We start from the raw sequence: 27,048 nt of genomic DNA, 5'->3' as shown, positions 1-27,048 counted from the left end.
AAATTTGTGTGGGATCTCGGTATGCGATGATTGATCATCGATCACATGATAAAACCTATATTAAACTTTCCGCGAAATACCATTCGCGAGATCCTCCGGAAGCCGGAACTATAATTTTGTCAACACCTTGAGCTCTTTAGATCGCGATTTGCGTTTCTAGCATGCTTTTCCATCGATAGTTTTATGCTATTATTAAATTATTCGTGGAATACTGAAACGACAACGTTGGACGGACTCGTCGAAATTCCTACAACAACTCTCGCATTATAAAATTATTAAAACGAGCCATAGTTCGTTTTTAATTGTGAAGTTATTTTGCAGACAATCGCCAAACTACTTCATCACTTTCTTGAATGACTGTCGAATGATATCGACTCACTGAACAAATAATATTATAAATAAATAATGAATAAAATAAACATTAGTAATTCATATTTCGTATAGACTTATAGGTTATTTCATTTTTAAACAGTAACACTTTTAAATAGAAAAAACTGCGTCTCGCAGAATAATAACTAGACTGCGGATCTGTAGGCAAAATAAAAATTGTCTGTGTCTTTCTTCCTTTAATCATTTTAATGAGTTCAAATTAATACAACAATGTTCACTGTTTTAAATTATACCTACTCATTTTTTCCACAAATAGATAAAATACGCGATCTAATGATAACCATTATGTTCTAAATCAACAACCACTTATTAGGTAATTTTAATGAATGTCTGATAGCCCGTTACTCTTCACATTGTTTAAAAAATGTAAACGTGTAGTATCAAACTAAGACATATTCTATATTCTACCTATTAAACGAACAACAAGTGTTTTAAATGTATATGGGCAACCCTATAAACCGTCGATCCAAAAGATATTGGAACAAAGCGTTTTCACATAGATTAATTACTTTTATCTCGGAATTGTGGAAACGAGCAATTTCCAGATCTCTAGATTAATATATATTTGTTTTGATATCTTATACGATTTACATATATACAGGGTGTCCCAGGTTTTAATGTTCAAACTTTATCAGTGTATTCTATGGCACAAAGTAAGAAAAAAATGTTATGTAAACATGGGTCATATAGAGCTTTATTAAGAAGTTATAACAAAAATTCAGAATAGGAATAGTAATCAACTTGTTGTTACTGCGAGCATTGACTTGAATAGATCAGCACATGCCGTGTGTTTATGTAAGCTGTGTTTATTTATTTCACATTTCGAAATGCCTACCGTTGTTGACAATACATGATTTACATCGATCGAAGATTTTTTTTATTTTTCTTATTTTTTTTTTTTTTAGTTGATTACTATTCCTATTTTGAATTTTTGTTATAACTTCTTAATAAAGCTCTATATGACCTATGTTTACATAACATTTTTTTCTTACTTTATGCCATAGAATATACTGTCAAAGTTTGAACATTAAAATCTGGGACACCCTCTATATACAGTAATTTCTGCCTAATTCGCGCTCAGATTTCGCACAAAAATGGACAATTTGGGAAGAGAAAATACGATTATTCAAGCTTTACGTCTCGTTTATATAGTTGTTGACAATCGGTAACTACAAAAACGAATCGCAAGGCTCGAATAATCGTATCTTCTCTTCCCAAATTGTCCATTTTTGTGCGCAATCTGAGCGCGAATTATGGAGAAATTACTGTATTCCTGATGGTTAAGGATGATATCCGAATGCGCGCACACGTCAAACCACGAATGCGTTGTGGCTTGATCATACTCGTGGTTTCGCGACCGTGACCTCGATTAAAATGGATTCAAGGCGCCCTCCGACGAAATAACCAACTCTGGACACTCCTTTCGTGGAAATCACGAATCTAAGGCGTGCCTTGCTTCGTCAGAAACAGTATCGAACGACTTACTACGAATTCGTTTGTTTCCTCTTTTGTGGCAACGCTTCATTTATTTGAAGCTTAAGTTTGTTGGAACAATTACAATTCATTGAAAGAAAAAGATGATTCGTCTTATATAAATTCGCAAGAAATTTCAAAAGTAAAAAATAAAGATCGTGTGCGGTGCGTACCATAATAATAGACTGGAGTAAATTTCTCTAATACTGGTGAGCACGCACAACAAATTATTTTCAGTGTAGTAAATTATTTTATTCGCGATTTCTGTTTACACGTAAATTGTAATCAGTATGCGTGAAATTTTAATTGTTTACGCGAATAGCCGTTCATGGAACAGTTCATGTAATATTTACGTTTATGCCCATTCATGCTTTAACCTTGCTCCAATATGTCAGTATATAATTTTAAATATATAATCGGGATTAACTTTACATGAAAGAGAAAGCCAAAACAATTCACACACACACACAATAAAATTCTAGTTCTATTTACAAATTTCGAAATTTATATTAGTGTAGACATTATTGATTATATTTGGATCGACGTGGCTGATCGAGATTTATCTCATCTCTCGTAGTAGATAAAATAATTAAATATATATATTATTTATATATTATAATATGTATATTAAATATACATGTATAATAATATAATTATATATATATATATATAATTATATTATTATACATGTATATACATGAATGGTGGTAGTTTAAGAATTGAGAGGATTAGTATAGTAAGGTCAGAGTTTTGAAGATGACGTGGCGGGCAAACATTCAGATATGATGCGACAAGGACATACGTCAAGGTTGAGGCAGAGTTTGAGGATGGGTCAAGGATGAGATCGTGGCTTGCAAAAGATTTTGGGATGTTCGATAAGATGATGATGTAACAACGATAACAGTAATAATAATGATAATAATAAAAATAAATCTGATTAGAACTAAAGTAGTGAAGTAGGATGTAACATTAAAAATTTTTCAAAATCATCAAATAAAACCTGATGATTTAAACAATTTCTTAAAATAACCAAACAAAACCTGATGACTTCGACAATTCTTGAAAGTGATCAAATAAGGCTCGATGACATTGACAAGTTTTTAAAATGTTCGAATAAAACCTGACGACCGATAATTTTTCAAGATGATCAACAAAAACTGATCTTAATAATCGCGAGAAATATTGTCCGATCACAGCAACGTTAGCTCTTTCTAGCCGAAAGAAGTTTCACTTCGATATATTGTTTTTCATATACAGTGCCCACAAAAGTGTTCGTACACCTTTTCAAACGCAATAACTATTTTAAAATTGAACTAAATGACTTGAATTTTTTTTACATGATAGAGATACTAGGCTACTAAGCGACGTCTGAAATGATCTTTTTTTGACTTTACTATTACTTGGAATAACAAAAAAAGAAATAAAAATTTCTCGTTTTTTAACTTTTTTATCTGAGCCTATAACGAAAATTTAAAAAATGTCTTTCGTAGATATCGATAACTTATATGCATGTTGAAAATTTTATCGAAATCGGTTCACGTTGTTACGAGTTACAACAAATTAAAGATGGCAAAAATCACAGTTTTGTCACGATTTTGACCAAAACCGGTACGAAATCTGCAGTTTTTAAAATACATCAACGCCAATAGCTCGACTCCGAGTTAACCGATTTCAATAAAATTTTCGACACGCATATAACTTACCGAGATCTGCAAAAGGCATTTCTTTTAAATTTTCGTTATAGGCTCAGATAAAAAAGTTAAAAAGCAAGGGTTATTAATTTTTTCTTTTCATTCCAAGCAATGGCAAAATTAAAAAAAAGCTTCTTAGCCACCATCTAGTATAGACTAGTTCCTCTATCACCTAAAAAGAAATTCAGGTCATTTAGTTCAGTTTTAAGAAAGTTATTGCATTTTAACCCTTTGCACTCGAGTGGTGACTCTCATGCGCCACTAAAATTGTTACATGTTCCAAGATAATTTTTATATTATCGACGTTTAGATGTAAAAAATGTTTAAAAGTCTAATTGTTGTGCGTGTTACAAGACTCAATTTCATATGCATAAAATGCACTTTGTCACATGAAATGGAAATACTGTCAGTCAGAAAAATGAATTTCGATTTACAGTTAAAATGGCTTCGAGTGCAAAGGGTTAAAAGGTGTATAAACGCTTTTGTGGGTCGCTGTAAGTAAAATATTCCCATTGATCAAGTTGTTCCATTCATCCTGTATACTAAAATTTTCCCAGGTCCTCCGCATGAGTCCATGTAGGGTTGGCACCACTCTGCGACGCCTCCGAGATCGTACACATATAATAACCGGCACGCACAGGTCGGTCGTGGGATCGTGCCCCCGCAGCATCGCCGGTCGCGTTTTACTCATCGAACACGTAGTATCCTAAGCCGAGCAGGCGCCGTGACGCAGCCGGATCGGAATCGTGCGCCCACGAAGACGCGGCGGCGTCCCGACGCTACGTGACGCTGAGCGACGCGACTCGACGTCGTCGCGCTCGCGCCTCATAGTCCCGTCTTCCTCGTTCAGGCGGCTCAGTGCGTTTGCGGCTGCTCACGAAGTCTCGTCGCGTCGATCGTTCCTCTTCCAATCGGCGAGACGCGAGTCTCGCCTGTCATCGCGAAATAGTAATCAGTGCCCCGTAATCGCGGCTTTGCGTCTCGTCGGTCATCCTGCCGAGTCCCCTTCAGTGATCCTGGTGCCTCAACCTCCAAAACCGATAGACGATACCTCGACGAAACCCGAGTCCGGTAATTCGTACTCGGTGCCCGATGTCACTGCTGAAGATTCCTCGTCCATCCGCTCCAGGGAGATCCGAGTAGAGAGACACTCTGATCGAGCTCCGCGAGATTAAGCGGACCGCCGGCACAGCACAGGGCGCATCGTCATAATGGTCATGATCGACATGGTGGATGTAATCGAGGACGAAGACCGGTGTGTATCCATTCACGACTTAGATTCTTCTCTCCGGTTCCGCGAAGATTCGAGGATCTTTGCTCGTTGATTTTTCCACGTTACGTAAATGCTCCGTGATTTTCGCTGCAGAGTCACTCGTCTGTAACCGAGATTATGGCTCGCGATAGACCGACGCGAATTTCTTCTCATTGTCAGACCGATTGTCACGGCTCGAACAGACTCCACCAGGCTGATTCGAAGGGGGTGGCTCTAAGGCGGAGGCCTCGGCTTCCAGCGTTAGCACCCCCCACGTTACGCGGGATCACATTGTGTTTGGTACAACGCCCAGTTTTGTTTTTCGCCCTTTGACGGGACGCTGATTTGGTAACGGTCCAAGGCGGCGGTACTTAGGGCTATTTTGCTCCTGATCGATTCGCTTTAAGCTCACATGGAACGTGCGTCGAGATGCTTATGCCAGCCAGTGAGCGTCACGAACTGATCTGGAAGAATTATTTAACACGTTTACTGCCGCATAGGTCGCATATTGGTGATACTGATTTTTAACTAGGTTTCGAAATTCATATTTATTGAAATATGAATTTGATATGATGATGAATATGGACAAACTCGATTTCACTAGGCTGTTTACAATGCAAAAGTGTTAAACTAATATTACCTCTGACGAATTTTATCTTTTTAGTTTCGATTTCGTTAACCCCCTCAACATAGGCGCCATATAAGGAAATCTAGCAGTTGCTAAAATAAATTATTGCGTTTTTACCACATAATAATGAGTAATACCTTCTAATTTTTTTATTAATGTGTTTATATGATAATAAGGTTATGTTAATGGCATAATATTAATGTTATTAAGATTATAACGTTATTTTCATATCAGTGTATGAAAAATACAGGTCCGTATTTCGTGCGTGTGCCGTCTTTAAGGGGTTAACTAAATAACTTTGATATTCTGGGAACTTTTGAGGTTGATATTCGGCAATTGATGTGTTAGCAGAGCTGGAAATCGCTTGCAGAGTTTTTTTTCATTTAATAGTCTTGCTTCAGTACAATAGTCGAACTTGGCACATTAAAATTTAGTTTTTTTTCACGTGTTATTATGTCTGCGTACAGTTGCTAAACATTAATTGAGAAATATAAGCTGTTCGGACATTTTTGAAACACTGATTTATTTGATACTTTTATTTGTTGGATAGACAAGAACACAGATAAACGAAGCAGTCTCCGGTTCGCATAGTTATCGCATTAACGAATCCAACTCATCTTAACGTGTCAAAAATTACTGTTTTCGTAAAATGTCTCTTGGATATTATTCTGCATCCGATCAGTCGTTAAAAGGCTGCATACGTTTGCCATGTTTGGAGAACTTACGAAGAACGAAGACTTCGTACGTTTTATAAACACTGATTTATTTAATACGAACAATTCGATTTCGAAAAGGTGACAATGCTTCCTGTATTTGTTATTACAAAACATAAATGAGTGAGGAACACAAGATCATGATATAGACAACATAATCTCCAAGTAATGCATACGTACATCAAACCATAGAATATTGATTATTCTGATTCTCACATTTCTTGTACTGAACCATTTCGCTCAGTTTCCATATTTCAGATTATATTATGTTCTGAACTTGTGTCAGGATTGGTTTAATTTCAGATAATCAACGAGCAAATTTGCGTGAAACGATCGAAGCTCCAGCATTTTGTATCAGGTATCTGAAATTTGCAACGTGCGAGTAGAATTTTGCGGTTGGCTATATACACCGCATTATCGTTGACATGTTCGCCACAAATAACGATCACTGGATATTACGGCGTACGATGTAATTTTCGTTAATTGCATGCATAAAATTCGTTCGACCGTCTTCGCGCAAAACCGAGATCGTGGTTACACATGTGCGACGCTTGTAGCGGACGCGTCAATAAATTTCATTTCTGTAATTTCATTACGGTGTTCGAACTACTCGATCCGATGTCGACTCTTCCAGAAGCAATTCTCCCTAATTTTTCATCAGTTTGTACACAAAAAATGGGCAATTTGGGAAGACGAGATACGAATATTCTAGCCTTGCACCTCGTTTTTATAATTATTGACAAGCGGCAACTATAAAAATGAGCCGCAAGGTTCGAATAATCGTATCTCGTCTTCCTAAATTGTTCATTTTTGTTTACAAACTGAAGGAAAATTGGGGAGAATTTACAATAGAACGTCCATTGCATTTGAAGGTCCGCGTAATAAAATATTGGGTAATAAAATATCTGCTTGAACATTTTCGAGCGCAATGTTTATATTACAGCGAATATTATCGGTTTTTTGATTGTCAATCTTGCTGCACAAGTTATTCATTTTTTCCCGTAATTCGTATGCAATTTGTTGCAGTACTAATTTGCACAACAACTGTCATCCGCTTAATTGCGAACTACGGTACTGTTTTGTTATGATTGTTGGTCATTCGACAGTTTCGCATTGCATCGATTTCTAAATCCATATCGAGTGAAACTCGACAAGATGAGTTAGTGAAACGTTGCACATCCTGCCGCCGATTCTTTCCTCTTTGACAGTTCGTTCCATCGAATTACGTGTAACGCGAGAACCATAGGAATAATATTTGCCACTCTAACGAGACGATTCAGCTATTCACATTTGCATTGAAATGATGAGACCGGCTCGTCCTGACGCGCGCAATGACCGTCCTCGCCGGGAGTGTTAATTTATTGAAGCGTTTTAAACGAGATGCTACAAACGAAATTACTTGCTAAAAGAGGCATGCGAAAGTAAACGGTGTCGCTATTATTCTTTTGCGGAAATCGGGCGAAAGAAGCATTTCCGTTAGATTGCGACCGATGTTATAAAATGCGCCCAAGGAAAATCCGATATCTAGTTAATTATGATTCGTCCCGAAATGTTTGCTCAATAACCTTTTCAATCAGCCTCCGATGTAATAAATCCCTGCCCTATTAGGCAGCGTATATTCCTGGAAATGTTTACTTTTTTATACTTTTAAAGTAAAGTGAAGTCTTTTATATAATGAAATATGCATTTTGTGGTAATTTCTGTGTGCATGTTTTCCATACATTCATGAATGTCGACAATATAATAATCGTAATAAAATGCTAACAGAGCTTTTATTTATCAATAATTTTCAACTCATAAATATTTCATTCATTGTTCAATTTATGTCCCCTGAATTTCCGTATTCTGGTCCATTTATTGATCCTATTTCATTGATTTGCTTTCTGTGACATGTCCCCTATACACATCTAAAATCTTATTACGATTTTTCTTTGTCCTTTACTTCGTTTCGTGCAGCTTACGTCGTATTACGTTTTTGTGTATATTATTTTAATTTCCTGTATTTTAAGTGTTTTATCTTCTTTTACTCTGTATTTTCTGATCACTGTTACAATTTATTATTATTAATAATACTGGTATCTTATGGTAAAGGTTGAAAGTGGCACAAAGAAAATGGATAAAAAATGCAATTAGTTGAATCGCGAAAAACTAGGGCCGCCATTAGAATGACTGCCATTCTTTCAGAATGACTGAGAAGTTTTAATTTGAAATGTCTGATGATCATATTGTGTATATAATTATATTTTCCACATGAATCGTGTACACGCGGTTTCACAAGAAAGTATTAGTTCTATTAACCCTAGAAAGATAACCATATGACAACGTACGTAAAAGATAACCATACGCTTCAGAGGCGCATGCTTTTCTAAGGCGTCAATTTTATACTAACAATGGATATTTATTTAAGTTAATCTAGTCATTTTAAAGGTTTGGCATTATTGTAAAAATAAAATGCATTTATATTATATTTTTTTTATATTTTAAGTAATTTTAAACTTAAATCACTAGACCTCTATGAAAAATTAACAAAAATCAACAGTCTTCGCAGGCGCCTCTGCGACGTAGGTTATCTTTCTCGGGTTAATAAAGAAAATCTGATTCACTTATTTATTGTTTCTGGGAAAACTAGTCTACACGATTTACTTACGAATTCTACTTCATTGAAATTTTATAGCGTTCCAGATTATCTATATTTACTCTCTGTAAACGGGTCAGTTACGACCCGGCGTCGTCGATTAGCAGCGAATCGAATCGTTCGCGTCACGAAAGCGACGATCTGCAATTCAATTTACGGAGGGATTCGCGAATTCTCCGTTTCGTACGGTCGCATAGCGATTCTATCGTCTACGTGAGAATTTCGCAACGAGTTATCGTCGAAGAGGCAACGATAAAACCGCGACGCTCGAATAATAATTAAAAAGCCGTCGCGGATCTTGCGAATCACGCCGACGGCGATTAAAACTTTAGTTACACTTTACCCTACGCCATTTGCTTCTTAATTCCAACTGGGAAATGATAAGTTTCGCGTTCCAACGCGGATATTTCGAATAAACTTCGTCACTTATTAACGCTTTTTCTTCGCAACTGTATACACCAACGCTGAAAAATGGAAGACGTTTGCGGGACGATTGGAGACACAATTATGAAACGGATTTCAGTACTGGCACTTCCATAAATTTTCATCATCCGGTCCGCTTCTTATACAATATTTGCTACACCGTTTTTATCTTTAGATCGATTTCGTGTACAGCGATACTGTGTAATTATATTTAGCTAATTTTTCTCCGAAACGTAAAAAAGAACCGGAGAGACATTTATTTATAATAATACGCGGCACGACACTTTTACTTATTCGATCGAATGCCGTGTACATCACGGCAAAAATCATTTTATTATTTCTATAATTCTGTATTAATCTAGCAAATAAATATATTTTTTTTTCTATACTTCATATAAAAATCTCTAGTGCATTGTTTATTTCCTTTGGAAGAAAGTAAAATTCAGATGGGAAACGAAGAGATAAACGAAGTAAATGCAGGATTATCTTTAAACATAAATATTCTTTGGCAAGAATGAATAATATCGCATTGGATTATTCTCCGTTTGTTACTAATTATATGTTACTAACTATAATTATTACTAACTATAATTACTAATTATATGTTACTAACTATAACTATAATTACTAATTGTATGCAGAATGGTCGTTCGCAAAACGGATTATTTCAAAATTTCCAGTAGGATTAATATCGTGGAAGATTATACGGAATTCTCCTGGTATAATATCGCTTTGCCGACCTCCTTATAGTCAGCATCCTTATCCCCACTACATAGACCACGGAGCTAGCTGAGAGACCGCATAACAAACAGCAGACAGATTCGACTTTGCTCTTAATGACAGTAGCTGGAAGACAACTTAGCAGAACCTAATTAAACGAGGATTCTGTGTATGAAAGAGGATTACTGAAAATAATGACAGACATTTAATCATGAAAGAGAAATACTAGAAAGAGGTTGTTTAAATTTAGACCTCATTGGTTTTAGTTATAAGTTTATTTAAAAGATTTAAAATAGACTAGTTTCAGTTCAAGTTTATTTAAAAGATTGAGAACACATTAGCAGTAGTTTAGATGTATTGGAAAGATTTAAAACAGATTAATCTTAATTCAAATTCGCCTGAAAAATTTCAGTGATCGATTGTCAATTTTGTTACAAAATTCTATTTAGGAGGAATATGCAATTAATGCGTAGATTATGGTAATCGAAGAAATTAGGTATGCAAAAGATTGTGTATAAAATTTAGTATTTAAATAACGTCGATCTATAAACGCACGGTCTCACTCTATTTAATACGTATAAATACACACGTCAACAAGTACGCATACTTTCTCTACAGAGTAGATAAAAATAGTATTATACACGCCCAGAATTTTGTAATAGATGCTTCGCGATTAGAATGTGCAACATGCAATGGTAGAAACCAATTTACTTGAAAGCTTCTAATACTGGAGACATAACAAGTTATAGAAGACTTTCTCCATTGTGTGCTCGCGATAATACAAAACAAACTTCGAATGGTTGTACATATAGCTCGTAAAAAATTTATTCCTCATGGAATTTCTGCGCAGCAAATTTATTGACCGTGAATCTATTTCATTCATTTCTTCCCTTCCCTTTCATTTTTACAGCATTGCTGCCAAAAATTATGTCATATTGCGGTCCGGTTTTTACGACAGCGTCGGCAAGTTTGAATTATTGAAAAACGAGTGTACTCGTCGTGCGTAAAAAGTAGTGACCATTGGCTATTTAAATTGTAATATTTCAGTGAAAACAAAAACATATTCTCAAATATCAAGATGTTTAGAATATTTCGAGGACAATCTTACACGAAGGTGTTCACACTGTTATAAAAATATTAGAAAAGAATCAGAATATTGATGTTCGATGTGCAAAGTACCATTATCCTTGCTTTGCTAAATACGATTCTACAGCGGCAATTTGAACTTTTAACCTTTTTTTTTTATAAGTATTTGATTTTTCCTGCGTTTTTTGTTTATTATGTATGCAGTATATGTTAATATTAAGAGAATAAGTGAATATTAGTAATAAAATTGTTACCGTAAAATGAAACTGTCTTTTTGATCCAATATTCTAACAGCGACGCTAACTCTGTGTTTGACGAGTATACTTCTAATCGGAGGAAACTCCACAGCTAATTGATTAAAGATAATCGGTAGATAATCAGACTGCTCAAGAACTTACGCGCAACGTGAAGGGGCAACAAAACCAATAGAAGAAACTTTTACGTACAAACACCATCCGACATTCCATATGCACCACCAACCCAAATGTTGCCGACATGATCGCGACGCAATATTCAAAGAATTAATGTCGCAATGATGAAAACGAGTCCGCGGCGTGGCGTCAGTGATAGCTTGATGAGAAAATAAATAAGCTCGCGTGCGGTTATTGTTCGTGGCCTTGAGTGAAGTTCGCGCGTACAGACGGAAAAGTTTAAAATGCGACGGGAAGTCGATACCGTAACGAACTTGTTTTCAACGGGGAAGGAAAATCTCCTTTTCAACGATCAATCGTGCCGAGCCGTGCCCGGTGCGGATTAATAACAGTGGCTCGATCGCCGGCCGCCCGGAATTTTCATGGCGTGCATCGTTCCCATTGATTTCAGGGCAGTTGAATATTCATTGCCGTCTGAATGCATGCCCGAATATTTTTCTTTTATGTGTGTATCTGTGTAAGTGTGCGCGCGTGAATATTCATATATGTGTGTACAAACGAGAGAGAGAGAGAGAGAGAGAGAGAATGGTCGGACTGGCAAATATCACGACGAGTATTTTCCATCGAAATATTGTGTGTTCGCGCGAAATCGCAGCCAACGGTACGTGATTGCATTTATATTCAAGGCAAAATATGTTTCTCATCTCGATTAGCATTTTTCCGGATGACGTACCAAATATATTTATTTTCGGCTGTTCTGTTTCGAGAATTGGATACCAGACCTCGGTAAAACTATTTCAATTGGGAGATACAAATCCTTGCAAATACTATTTCTCTCAACTATGTTACGTATGCTTCAATAGTAGCTTATTTTTGTATCAAAGGAAATATCGATTGAAACACTTAATTGATTTGACGAAGATAGAATAAGTATTTATAAAATGTATATTTCACGAGATTAATCTGAAATACATTTTTCATATTATCTGACGCACAGTTTCATAAAACGTTGTGCTCTTAATAGCGATTGGCTGTGTGAATAGCTAGTGATTGGTTGATAGCGCTATTGTGTGCGAGCGACGAAGTCTCAGCCGGATATTCCTCTAGGTCCATGAGATTTCCTGCGCTTCCCGAGTTATTGTTTTTCTACACGGTGCGCGACTGCCAAGGCAGTTTCTCATTCGTAAGCTCGCAGCGGACTTAACACTGCACACGTCGTGACTTTGAAGCGGGATGCGATTCGACCTACCGGGACGGTAATTTTATGCCGTCTCTGTGTACGAAATCCTTGTGCTGCATTATTTGCAGTTTACTAAGGAGTTCGTTCCTCTGGTCACTGGTAGCGTGCTGTTAGTCCACGGACTGACCGAACTCCAGGAATGTGCTGATTTAGCATTCTCAATTTGGTGGTACAGTAAAACCTCGATTGTCTGGACGAAGCAGAGTGGCACTAATGTTCGGATAATAGAACAGATATCAAATTACAGCGCCAGATTTCGTCTTCGTTAATTTGTACAGTAAATCGATTGACATACAATTAGCCTTAGATTGAGCTAATTAGATGTGGAACGTGTTTGCATAATACTTAATTTTGATATTGGAGGCCCGAGAAATCGAGGTACAGTAATTTCTGGCGGAAATGCCGAATTTCCCTGTGCTAGTTCTACGCCTGTATGATCTATTGCTACGTCGATGCTAAAGGTCGACGGAGTCGGTCAAGCGTGTGATGCGGCACACGACGCGAATTCCCGGAAGACAATATAAAATGGTTTGGGTGTGAGTCTGGTAAGAAAAACCACGGAGCTACAAGGTTCGTGGTAGATACTGGGTGACCGTCGTATCGTTGCATGTAGCCTCCGAATTGCTTTCGTATCGTGGCATGTGGCCTCCGAATTGCCTTCGAATCGTGCATATGCCCTCCGAATTGCCTTCGAATCGTGCATATGCCCTCCAAATTGCCTTTGAATCGTGCATATGCCCTCCGAATTGCCTTCGAATCGTGCATATGCCCTCCAAATTGCCTTTGAATCGTGCATATGCCCTCCGAATTGCCTTCGAATCGTGCATATGCCCTCCAAATTGCCTTTGAATCGTGCATATGCCCTCCGAATTGCCTTCGAATCGTGCATATGCCCTCCAAATTGCCTTTGAATCGTGCATATGCCCTCCGAATTGCCTTCGAATCGTGCATATGCCCTCCAAATTGCCTTTGAATCGTGCATATGCCCTCCGAATTGCCTTCGAATCGTGCATATGCCCTCCGAATTGCCTTTGAATCGTGCATATGCCCTCCGAATTGCCTTCGAATCGTGCATATGCCCTCCAAATTGCCTTTGAATCGTGGCAAAAAATTAGAAATAAGAAAGTTAAGTCATCGTTTTTATTCTAGCATTACTACGTATTCATATTAATGTTCACCGACATACTGGCCGCTGCCTTTCTTTTTGCCGATCACCCCGAGTTTCTATAAAAACGAGCCCTGAGGCTCGAAGAATCGCGACTTAGTATTCTTAGATCTGCCGATTTCAATTCCGACCTTCGAACATTTCTGGGAGAAATTGCTGCACTACTGTACCGCGAAGAAAGTGCGTTTTGTAATATAAGCGTTACCAAACGACATAGAGACGACAGGGGATTAATATCAGGATGTAACTTTATATTGCTCTGACACCTGGAGTCATATTCTACTTGAAATTCTATCGGTTGCAAGAACTAAGTAAACTAGTTTCATGAAATCTCTCCTGAAAAGTATTAATATCGACCTAGCTGTATTATTCAATGAGCACTTTACTCATTTCCCTCAGACTCAGCGGATCTTATTCTGTTTAATTAATTAATTGTGTGCTGAACTTTTATGAGATGTCCACGTCAAAATATAATAGTGACCCCAGACATACACCCATTTCCAAAGAAAATATAGAAGGTAATTTGATAAATATATTTCATCATAGTTTCTTCATCGCAATGACAGATTTTCTTGAATATCTCGGGAAGCAACGCATGTAATCACAAAATCGCGTATCTATATTTGTTAAAAGTATTTATTACTTCAAAAATATATTTTAAATTCTTTTGCGAATTCTGTTGCTAAATATTGCTTCGCTCTTGCGAAAACCTTATTTCTCAGGAACTAATATAAACTTTCATAATATTTTGAAGAATATTAGCGTGTTGCTCAGATACTATTACGTTATCTGCAACACGAACCAAAACGTTATTTGCGACAACGTTCAAAATATTCAAGGTAATATTAGTCAAACATTAAGAGTCTTAGTCATAACTTTATCGCAGTTATGGTCTTAATTATGATCCAGGCCCGTCTGCCTCTCAATAATTCCATTCCACTACGGCGTGCAACAAAAAATGACAAAAGAAATCATTTTCTTTGAAATATATTGCCGCTAGTCATTCCTTATCATTAAGTTAACATTTTACGCTGTAACCTTTGTGTCTACGACAGGGACAAACCCATTCTACTTCCACATACCATTCCGGTGTTTGCAAGAAACCAATAAGCCAAGCTAATAGGATGTTCTTTTTTTAAAATATACTATAGTCGGTCGGCCTCTATCATTTGATACGAACCCTAAATCGTAAGCTCCGTTTTGTTTGAGAACAACCCTGAACTATTTTAAAACGAACTCCATTCTCATTTCAGTGAAGCGACCTTAACGAAGCCAAATAATTCATCAGCGGGTGTTTCTTTTGGTTCGCTGTATGCTTAATTCTCTTACATCATCCGATAAGAGTCGCAAAAAATAGACTTTCCCTGGTGCGGCTGGAACGATTCCATTCAACTTCGTTATTTACGTTCCATCGTTACGTTAGGGTGATACGAACGGAATGAAAAAGGTATACTGTTCGTGGTGGATCCATATTTTCTCATTAGAGACCACAGATGTAATTCTTCTTTGTCTGACTTCGGACTACAGTAAATTCTCCCCAATTTTCCTTCAGCTTGTAAAAAAGATGGACAATTTGGGAAGAGAAGATACGATTATTCGAGCCTCGTAGTTCATATTTATATACATAGTTGCCGATTGTCAACGATTATAAAAACGAGGTGCAAGGCTCGAATAATTGTATTTCCTCTTCCCAAATCGTCCGTTTTTGTATACAAACTGAAGGAAAATTAGGGAGAATTTGCTGTATTCTGTTCTAGCGTATCGTTAGTTCGTTTGCAGATGATAATTGTCGAAATATTTTTCGATATACGATCGATTTAATTATTTAATAATATTCGTTTTGTTATATTCATGTTGTACATATAGCATAGCCTTAAAAGCAAATGCGCAACATTTTTTAAACAGAAATCATCAGTCGCACCTTGAAGAACGTATCGCATCGTGTTTTTTATTGTACCACGATTTGCACTTCAGGAAGATTAGGATTGTTCGGTTACCTTCGGAAATTCGTTATAACACAATTTTCGTCAGAACTTGCTTTTACTGTTGTATTAACGGTTCTCGTGCGACGAACAACGACACGTCGTCATGAATTGTGGCCAGCATTTCAGCGAAAAGTACAACTGTGCGACGCGACGGGTGTCGGTAATAATTACAAATTCAATTGTATCGATGGGTGTTCGATCTTCACAGATAAAGTTCATCACCACCAGTAGAGTAGGAAATAAGTAAACGAGAGGGCAAACAATACTTCAATGAAATTATTTTGCAGAATACTTTAACACATATATTGCAGGGTTATCTGGCTAAAAATTGAAAGATCAATACGGTTTAACGAGTAATTCGTGTGTTTCAGGTACGAAAGGCTGCTCAGAAGAGCGAAGACAGAGGATCTGACCGAAGTTTCTGGGATCGGCTGCCTCTACCAAAGTGGTGTCGACCGTCAGGGCCGACCAGTCGTCGTGTTCGTCGGCAAATGGTTCCCCGCCACTAAGATCAACCTGGACAAGGTAAGACTAGAATTTACAGTGCTACAAAGTAGAGCTTCGGTTGTAAATTTATCTGCTGAAACAATAATCTTATACTATTTATCAGACTACAGTCCGGGACAAAATGATAGCTAGCTTACCATTATTGTTCCTTTTTGTAGATGCATGCAAGGAAACATATATATATATATATATATATATATATATATATATATATGATATAAAATAATATATAATAATATACATATACACATATTATACAATATATGATATAGTATATTATATATATATATGTGTATATAATATGTGTATATGTATATTATTATTATTATTATTATTATTATTATTATATATATAGTATACTATATCATATATTGTATATATATTCTATATTATATATATGTATTGTATAATATGTGTATATGTATATTATTATATATTATTTTTTAAAATACGATCGTATCTTATACTTTCTGAAACGTGCTTAAAGAGATGTCCTTGATTTTCTACACATGCGCAAAAATGATCGCCGCAAATAAACGAGACCGGTAGAAAACGTGTCGATATTCACACACTAGGTCTCGAGACTCTTACCTTTGCTCCGATCGAAACAAAATTACATGACGCATTGTCAACATATGGTAAATATGTAGACGGGAAGAAGACACGATAAAAGACAGAGCCGAGCTGAGGTCAAAATCGATACGCGCGGTCCGTTCGCGGCTTAACCAAGCGTGCTCAACTCTTTTATTATGGACTAGCGTGTTTAACAGTTCTTTACAAGCTGATCGATCCATTTAGCATAGCTCTGAAGGTAGAGAGGAAATTGGCTCGGTTTTCTGGAACGAAATTGTCCGTCTCTTGGTCTCTAAACGTCGCCTATATCCGCCGAATATAATCGGCACGAGCGCCGCCGACGAATCATCTTCATCAATGAACTTATTGCGCAATCTGAAGTAATTTAGACGGAACGCCTGCGACACCTCGGTAAATATTTAACTGAATCTCGAGGTCTTTAACGCTTTCATGTGCAGAACGTCCAGAAAATGTATTGAGCGAACGCTGATTTGTTTTTCTTCTGTCGGTCTTCGTTAACATTTATAGAGGACGAGGTGTAATTAACGCTCGTATGGCGAACTTTTCTGTTAACAATGTAACCGATGTATGTTTAGGATCGTTTATAATTTTACTTATTAACGTTTGACAAGAACGTATTTTTTAAGGTACTTCTATTGTAGGTACGTTGTAATTCTTCTACAGACCTTAATGAAACATGTGAACATTAAAATTAGTTGTCAGAAACTTGATATTCAAATAAGACGTTTTAGACATTAGATCCAAATGGTAAAGCCGTCCAAGTGTTGAAAAGAGATTCGACGCGATAAGATTCTCAAGTCGATATCAGATATGTTTTAATGGTTATGCGGACCACTTGTTTATACGTTTTTGTATCAGTCTACAAAATTTTGGAGAACTGTGATTATCCCCGAGATTAAAATAGCAACGATCTGTCAGGGAGATAAATTTAATTTAACTCTCTTAAACATATTCTGGAGCAGATGTTCAAATATTTAGACGGTTCGTACAGCATTGCTCAACCTTTACTGGAAACATTTTCTGAAAGTATGTACGTAACTTAAAGCAGCAGCAACATTAAAGGAATTTGAAGATGTCAATGTATTATTCACAATTTTATTTTATTACGAAAAGAAATTGTTAATTTACTTCTGTTTCTTTTAGATGACGCAGTAAATTTTTATTTATCGTTTCCGGTCAAATATGAGATTGTTTCATTCGTTTCGATTTGAGTACTAACATCTGAGTCTTTTTTCTTTATCTTTCCTTTTTATGTTCCTGTCATTCTTGTAATAAAACGGATGTGCAATTACTGTGGTTATGTCATACGAATTTTTTATCAGTCACGTAAATTGGAAATCATTAAACTAAAAGAGCTATTACACAGAACTATTGTAGATCCTAATAAGCATTTCTAACAGATCTGAAAGAAATATAGGGTGTCCCGAGAAATGAGGGGTTCCTGAGGTCATTTGAAATAACTTCTTCCTTAGCGAAAATGCGATCCGTGGCTTCGTTTACGAGTTATTAACGAAAAACAGTGACCAATAAGAAGCGAGATCAGCTGGCGCGAGACAGCCGAGCCAATAAGCGGAACTGGGCTTCTTGCGCTCGTTGGCTGAGCCGTCTCGCGCAGACCGAGCTCGCCTCTCATTGGTCAGTGTTTTTCGTTAATAACTCGTAAACGAGGCCGCGGATTCTATTTTCGCTAAGAAAAAAGTTACTTGAAATAACGTCGGAAACCCCTCATTTACCGCTTGTACGATAATTTTGGAACACCCTGTATAAGAAATAGATATTATCGAACACGCTTGAACGTAGAAATGAACAATTGAATAAATCTTGAAAATCTGTCTTAATTAAAGAGACAATATTTCGATCGCTATTTCCGATACTGTTTATTGAAATTCTACCACGGTCTAGTTTCGCTCAGAGGATTTTTTTATTTAATTCCAGCTGCCAGTTGCAGAAATTGTACACTCGCATGAGATGAATCGAGGAAATAACGTGAAACTTATTGTTGGTGTAACGAAGCGAAATTTAATACCAGACAGGAGAGACCGCGCGTCGAATTATTCATTCCATCGATCGAATGTTTGTTCGCCGTGTGTTTATTCGGTAGCCTGTCGCGTACAGCGATTGCCACTTGATCATTTGACCATACAATGGCATATTGGCTGGCTGGCTGGCCCGTTAAATGATCATCTTGCATCACTAACGCTGCCTCTCGACATTACATAGGGCTGGAAGTTGAACGTGAATAGCGAAAGTTCAGATATCGTTCCCGCATCATTGTAAATTGCATTTCCTTACTTTTATCGTGGTCTTTGATGGTATTTTGTTATTTGCGTTTAATGGACGGTGTATGAAGACATTCTATGGTCGAATAGAATTTCAGACAGTAAAAATATAAACATATATTGTTCGAACTGTTGGTGTAATACTGATGTTCCAATCGTTGAAGTAAATGTTACGCTTATTGAATTAATAAATCTGCAAATTTTTGAGTGGTATTTTATTTAAAAAGACAGAATTGTGTGCAAGTACATAGATATTACAAAATTGTTTTTAACGATCCAATAATACGCGTTACACTAAATCCGATTCCGACAAGATTAGTATATTAAAAATTTTATTTCATGAATATTCTAATTTTTATACAGAACTTGAATACAAATTATGAATGCCTATGTATTCTATTTGTTTCTGTAATATTAAATATCATCTGACCTATCTCAATTCAATCGTTTTCCATTAGTGAACGTGTTTCCTTCAATGAATATACATATGTGTAATACCGTGCATAATAGAATCATCTTTTCTTTATCTTCTTTATCTTTCTTCCACTTCAGAAATTCATATTGATGAATAATGCGTTGCGCATTACATACATTTGTGTGTGCTCCGGTTGTTGTACTCCATTTTTCAATACTCCGATCCATAATATATATATAATTTTTAATCCTCGCAATACCAGCGGTTAGGCGTTCACACTGGACGTTCGGGTTTAGATGGTCCCATCACCTTTTGTAGACAAACATTTTGCACTAAAATTTCGTTGTTTATTATTATTACTACTATCTTACCGCAGTTCTTTTTTTTCTCCATGTGATTACATTTGCTACATTTGTTTCTGTATTTGTCGTTATTGCTCTAATGTAAACAAACGGCCGAAAAAATCCCGGACGTGATACGGCGAGAGTTAGTATGTCTCTTGCTCAGAAAAAGTCCGCCGTTTCGGCAAAGGGACAAGGAGGGTGTTCCACTCGCACCGCCTGACCTGCACGCCCGTAGCCCCAACTCCTTTACGACCACCCGAAACCACTTCTATTTGTAAACGAGAAGACCCGCAAGCTGATCGACGCGAGGAGCAAGAGGGATGGGTCGCCCGCTCCACCCAATCACATCTCTTGTTTAGCGCGTAATTTAGTCAATGATAAATAAGAGTCTGGAATAAAAAAAATGGAAGTGGCTAGATGGAGCGGGCGTCATTTAATTTATGCGTAGTATTTCATTGTCTCGTTTCCCGATATTACGATCAGAAGAATTTCAAATTAATGCTTTAGGGATAAGTCAACGCTCTTGCACCTTGCGTTTGTTGCGCTTGTTTCACTTTGTCTCGCCTCACCTTCACCGCCCGTGGTCGCGTAAATAATACACACACACACACACACACACACACACACACACACTCAAAGCACAGGCAAACGCGTTGGCTGTGCTTCTAGCCGATAATGGTGACCACGGGTGAGCGAGACGGCGACGGAAGTCAGGAGGCGTTGTTTGTTTTTAATCGGCTGGACTCGAGTCTCTCGTTTCGTGGAAATTCAGTGTTGCGGCTAACTTGGGACTAATAGGAAGGGATAATTTCTGCTAATAAGGGAAACGCGACTAATGAATGGGTTGATGGAAACCGGTCCTACACTTTTCTCAGTGGACTTCTTCTGAGCAACGGACAGTACATACAAATTTTTGCTTCCATTATAGTGGAATCATTTGTATTTCACCGCCAGATAACTGTTTTATCTATGTTAGTATTGGAATGCCAATTAACTCTCGGAGGACAGATTTTTGTCGGCATAAGAACTAGGTCTCGAGCGGCCTAGGTTCGTCCTATGGGGGTTAAAGGGCACGATCAGTACGTGTGATAATCATTTCAGAGTGTAAAATATATGACGAAATATTTCATCATACCCAGTTAACAGGGTAAGTCTTTCATGCATAATCTAATTCTCTCTGACGAAATTGCTCTTTATTATTTCAAAAAATCTTTGCCAATCGTAACTAAGGGTGCGCAATGTTTCGTCACGGATCGTATTATCTCTGCGTGTATCGAAATCATCTTAGTCTTTTCTTTGTTCCTATTCCTTTCGCGCAATGCCGGTGTCGCCGTTGGCGAATCGATATTTACACGTCCAGAAATAGACCAACCACGGAACAACTCTTGAGCCGAAGGCGCGCGGGTTGCAACATTGTCGTGGAGCACGCCGGCTCGCCCTGGAAAAGAATGCTTAGATCCCTTCGCGACGCCCTCCGCGCCCTTTTGTTTCTTCAAAGAAGCCTCGGTGCCGCGGACGCCGATGCCGGAAATAGCTAACCCCGTTGTCCGAGTAGAAAAAAAGCTAGCTCGACCTCGCCCCGATCATCCCCTTCGATCCCCGTGTCGATCATCGTGATGCTCGCGAGTAATCGATGAAGTGGTCTATTAGCATCGATCATGAATTCTATTGCTTAATATTTAATATATTTAATATAAACTGTCATATTTATAACTGATATATAATATAATAATATAACAACATAATATATAATAATATAATAACAATATATAATAATATAATAATATAATAACATAATATATAATAATATAATAACATAATATAATAATATAATGTGGAGTGTATATTACTATTAATAGTATATTGTGGAGTGTATTATGTACAGTTGAGGACATTCTATTAATATTGTGAGTTTTAGATTGCGCTGACAGCTGTGGTCATGTGCGACTGTACTTTTTAATGAATGAGTTCTTTAAAATTGTTCCAAACGATTTAAATATATTTTGAAATGTTAGACAAAATTATAAACTAAGAAATAGCTGTAACATTTTTTGTTTGCACATAAGTTACTGACATCTACGAAACGTATCGTTTAAATTTTCATTAAAATATTAAAAAAGTTGAGAAACGTAATTGCTCTATTCTTTCTTTTTTTTTTGTCATTTCAACCAACTGCATTTTTTCCAGCAGTGTACAAATTGTCTAGTAAACTAGTTTGTTTAATATCCAAACGAAAATTGGTGTTGTTGCTCACAATTTTAAAAGGAATCCGAATATTTTCGTGACTAGGCCAGTTTATGAATCTAAAATGTCATATAAGGTGAAATAAGATATAAAGTTAGTACGTACGTACGTATAGTACGTATGAAGTTATTACGAATTAACTTAACTCGAAATTATCTTAACCATAAATTTGGTCAGTGTACAGTACACATGTTAATAAACAGTAACACTCCTTGTGTCTCACAATGAGGAAAATAGTGACACGCTACTATGATTCTAATGCACTCATCTATATCAAAGTATATTTTGACATAAAAGTTAAAAACAAAGTAATGATTTGTAAGTGAACATTGTTGGGATTCCCTGTTATTACATTTCGTTCCTTGAACTACGTTGTAGCGAAGACTTTTTTAAAGCTCGTGATTTAATAAATTTTTGAATGACAACAGCTTGAAACGATCTATTTCTGCTTCGTTCCTTCATCTTTTTCTTGGATTGATAATGACTGGAGAAATGTTCCTGTAATATTAGATTTTCGTTTAGGGGATGTGTAGTTATGCATATATAGGGCGGTGAATAATTGAGACACGGGTAGAACGTCGTGAAAGGAGTGTCGTGATGAACTTCTTAGACGAAAAGTGGGTCGCTGTCTGAGATTCAAGGACGCACTCGATCATTCTCCTTCGACCTCGCTCACAATTTCAGGTCACACATTTATCGGTGCCCGAGAAGTGGCGAAAGGGCGTGTTCGACCCTTTTAACGGCGCACCAGACTATTTCTCGAATCGTTGCTTCGATGTCAAGAGCTTGACATCTTACAGTGCAATTGTGCCCCTAGAAAAAAGATATTCGAACAGTCCAATTACATGTCTATCATTGTAACTATACATATACATAAATGCGGAAAATATTTTCATTAACGATAAAAACTGAAAGAGTGTGCCAAATATAGTGTTGGAAGCTATTTTCTTATAGCACAATGAAAATGGCGACATCGTGTGGTTTTATAGAAAAGGCAATATTCTTTTTAATATTCCCTGAAATCGTTTGATTAAAAAAAAATTAAGTTGACAACTTCATTCTGCTCTAAGAAAATAGTTTGTAAAGAAAATATTAATTGTAAAAACGAACATGCTTGCCGTCTTACAAGCTTCGAGACGAGAAAGTTTCACAGTATCGCAGCGATTTAATCAACACTTAACGATAAGGACGTCTTTTTAGTAATCTCCATTGTTATCTTCATCATTTAGGGTATTAAATGGTGTTCTAATAATTTACGACGACGTCATTTAGATTATCTGTGTAAATATATTTATTAAATGGACAAAATCGTATCGTGCGATCTTCTGTCGTAAATATTTACTACGATTCATCTTTTTATTTTGATAAACATGATAATTATTATTATAATTATAATCAATTACTATAAACGAACAGAAATCGTTTGCACAGCGTAGGATATTATTTATTCTGTATTGTTTTATCTTTATTCAGATATTATGTCAAAAATTACAACTGAATTATTAAATCATTGAGGAACAAATTATAACGTTGAAAATTATTGATTTGTGTTACTTGACACAATGAGTGTTTGAGTTTCGATGTCATTCGACAGCTGTAACATGTTTTGCGACCTCGGTGACTTTATCAGGTTTCACTATCTACATAACAAAATATGTGCTAGAGTTTGATCAACCACAGACATAAAATGAACGTATTTTTTAGCTTGACTCGATTTTCCAGTGCAATACTTTCGAAATCGTATCATGCATCTAAGAAAAAGTACAAACATATAAGAAGCATTTGACTCTTTTATTTAAGATGCGTGCAAGTCGAGGACGCTGGTGGATAATTAAACTTTCCGAACTCTACAAAAAATTGATTTGTTCCTTTATATGAGGCTATTTTTACCGCTAGGACAATTATTTGGAAGTAAAAGTTTAATTTTATAATAGTAATGTTGTAAAATATTTTGAAAACTAGAAACTATGTTTTGAAGGCTAGTCTACATATCGCTATGGAAAATGGCCACAATGCCACAATACCTGGACGTAATACTAACACTTTGTTCCATCGCGTTATGATAAATAAATGAATAGAATGAAAAATTACAGAAGACAATTTTATAAATGAAGTATATGAACGATCGACAAATATAGTTTCTACTACAGTGAAACCTAAAAATTTGTGAGTCGTTGACAAAATGTGCTGGTTATGAAAAGACCCGTTCCGACTGATAAAGTTTGTTCGACCAAAAAGTTACGTTGAGTTTCTAATTACAGTTAAAAATCGGACGTTTCATATTCGTAACAACCTAATACAAGTTTCCTTTGAATTTTCGAGTTTCTGCGCTCTTTTCTGTCAGTCCAATTGCCGGGATAAAAACGCGAAGTTTCTTCGTTGTGATCCGCAGAGCGTCATTGATGCGATCATTCGATCGCGATCACTGTCGTCGAGCGGTTCGAAGCATGCCGATGTAAAGTGCAACGAATTCCAAATGAACCTACACCCGCCGCGTATTTCCTCGACATGCTAATTTTACGTCTGCAGCCTTGAAACGAGATAAAAAATTACGACCGCGTCGTAAGCGCCATCGTGGCCGAAAATATACGTCTCGTACCACAATTCTATCTATTATTTACGCGACGACGAGTTTCGGAGGAACACGCGGTCGAAGAAGTTTTTCCTATTGATTTCGCCGTGCACCGATTCAGCCTCTTGCAACAATTCACCATGAACCACTTCGCATCCAATGGTCGTTAATTAAGCGACCAAGGTGATGAGCTTTCAGGGTCACACACAGATAGTGAGCTCTTTAATGCCACGTCAAGTGATCTTAATTTGCTACCATCCTTATTTTTTTATATATAAGATCGAGCGTCATTAGTTGTTTCCGAAATGCGGGGAAATTCCTCCATTATTTAAAAATAAACGTACCGCGGAGATGAATAATTTTGGACTATGTTCAAAAAGCAAACATTGTGACTTGGTAATTTATTTATGTTCAGATACTTATTTGCTTGTAATCGTCGCGCAATCTTCGTTTGTACTATGTATAATAAAAATACGTTAGTTTCTTCGATGAAGTGTCATGTACTAAAAATATTACAATTGTTGAATGCATTTCATGTTGGATGTTATTATAACACGTTCTCGTGCCACTGTATTACCATTACTGACGTGTCCAGCTATGAAAAAATGTTCTAAGAATCGATACGCATCGTGTGAGCTCGAAGTTAGCATTATTACATCACGCCCCGCTAAATGTTGAATCACGAACTGCCGCAATATTTACATAGTTCTTAATCGGAGCAACGAAATCAGCATGAGTCACCGGCCCGTTACAAGAAACCTGCGCATCGTGTTCTATTTTTTTCCGTCCGAGTCTCGAGCTTGGTTCAATCACGAGCTATTCTTTCCCCGCGCGCACAATACGAGCTCGAGTTAAATAAATTTTGCGCTGACGACGCCGGACCCGACTTCGATTGGAAGCCGAATAGAATGACTTTATCAGAGGACCGTCCTTCTGGCATTTTCAAACGGATCCAAATTATCCGAGCATACTGGGAACATTATTATGAATTCGAGTCGTTAATTCTTGAAGTCATCAGTGGATTGTAGCTGAATGCGAAATCAGATTCCTGGAAGTAATCGGAAACAGAAAATATAAACTCATTGTTTTCCTTAACACATTGGCTACCGGCGTGGCACAAATGATGATCGCGATATCGCAGTTTGCGTAAGGTATTGGGTCATCCGGAAAGATCTGCGATTTTCATGCGGGGAATATCATTGTTAAAGAAAAAAGAACTGTATTGAACTAAATAATTCACATTTTGATCAACGACTTTTCGCCAGCTCTCGGATAAATGGAAATTTCCTGTTTTGTGAAATTTGGTTATTTGCAAAACAATCGCCATGATGACTCTGCACTGACGTGAGGAATCACAGAATTTTCCGGGCGATTTGATAGGTAAATCAATTTCATGCACGATCGTAATATGTAGCGTAATTTATATGTAGCGTAATTTTATCTAATTGATAAAATACTCGAATAATTAATACGGTTAACTATACTAGTAATGATTTGACGAATAAAATCTAGGACTTGCATTCATTTAACCTTTTCATATTTCGCAAAACGAATACGTTATATGTACTGTTCGTAGTAGATCCATATTTTCTCATTAGGGACCATAGATATAATTCTTCTTTATATCTGACTTCGAACTTATTATTCTCTTCTACTCTCGGCGTGTCATTAGTTCGTTTGAGGAGACGGAATTAATTGAATTAATTTAAATATCGATATACGATAGATTTAACTATTTAATAATATTCATTTTGTAATACACATGTTGTACATATAACAGAGCCTTAAAAGCAAATGCACAACATTTTTTCAACAGAAATTATCAGTCGTACCTTGAAGAACGTATTGCATCGCGTTTTCTGTATCATTTATTGTACCACGATTTGCATTTCAGGTTATGCCAATCCGAGCGTCAATTAGAGAGAATTTATTGTATTTCGTTGACAAAATATCGCGATGCAGGGTGACCCGGAATTTGTAGTACAACCGAGCAGGGGATGCTTCTACGTGAAATGATAAGAAACAAATTTGGTATAACATCTTTTTATCCGGGGACCCGTTTTTGAAAAAATCGACTTTAAAGTTTGATTCATCTTTGTGAAGGATTTAATTGTCGTCTATTCTTCTACCGCAGTTGTCTCCGTCCGAGATAGTGTTCACAAACGTTAATTGTTGTGAACTATGTTGCGAGCGAAATATTTCCATCGTTGTCAATGTTTGTAAACATTACCTCGGACGAAGGCAACTGCGGTAGAAGAATAGACGACAACTAAAACCTTTAGAAAGGAGCCCGCTATATAAAAATGTCATAGGAAAATTTT

General features: G+C 36.8%; 1 protein-coding gene across 2 annotated transcripts in view; it reads left to right on the top strand.

Annotated features, from left to right (window-relative positions):
- Window positions 1-27,048, top strand: part of Gdap2 (ganglioside induced differentiation associated protein 2) — a 115,005-nt gene that overhangs the window by 69,970 nt on the left and 17,987 nt on the right. For both annotated transcript variants that reach the window (XM_076523088.1, XM_076523089.1), the window contains exon 8: window positions 16,144-16,297. In XM_076523088.1, the coding sequence (XP_076379203.1) occupies window positions 16,144-16,297 (154 nt within the window). The remainder of the gene's footprint in view (window positions 1-16,143; window positions 16,298-27,048) is intronic.

This window comes from Megalopta genalis, chromosome 6, assembly GCF_051020955.1.
Source record: "Megalopta genalis isolate 19385.01 chromosome 6, iyMegGena1_principal, whole genome shotgun sequence".
NCBI classification, from domain to species: Eukaryota; Metazoa; Arthropoda; class Insecta; order Hymenoptera; family Halictidae; genus Megalopta; species Megalopta genalis.
Note: the sequence above shows the minus strand (reverse complement) of the source record. Positions and strands in the feature narration are given on the sequence as shown.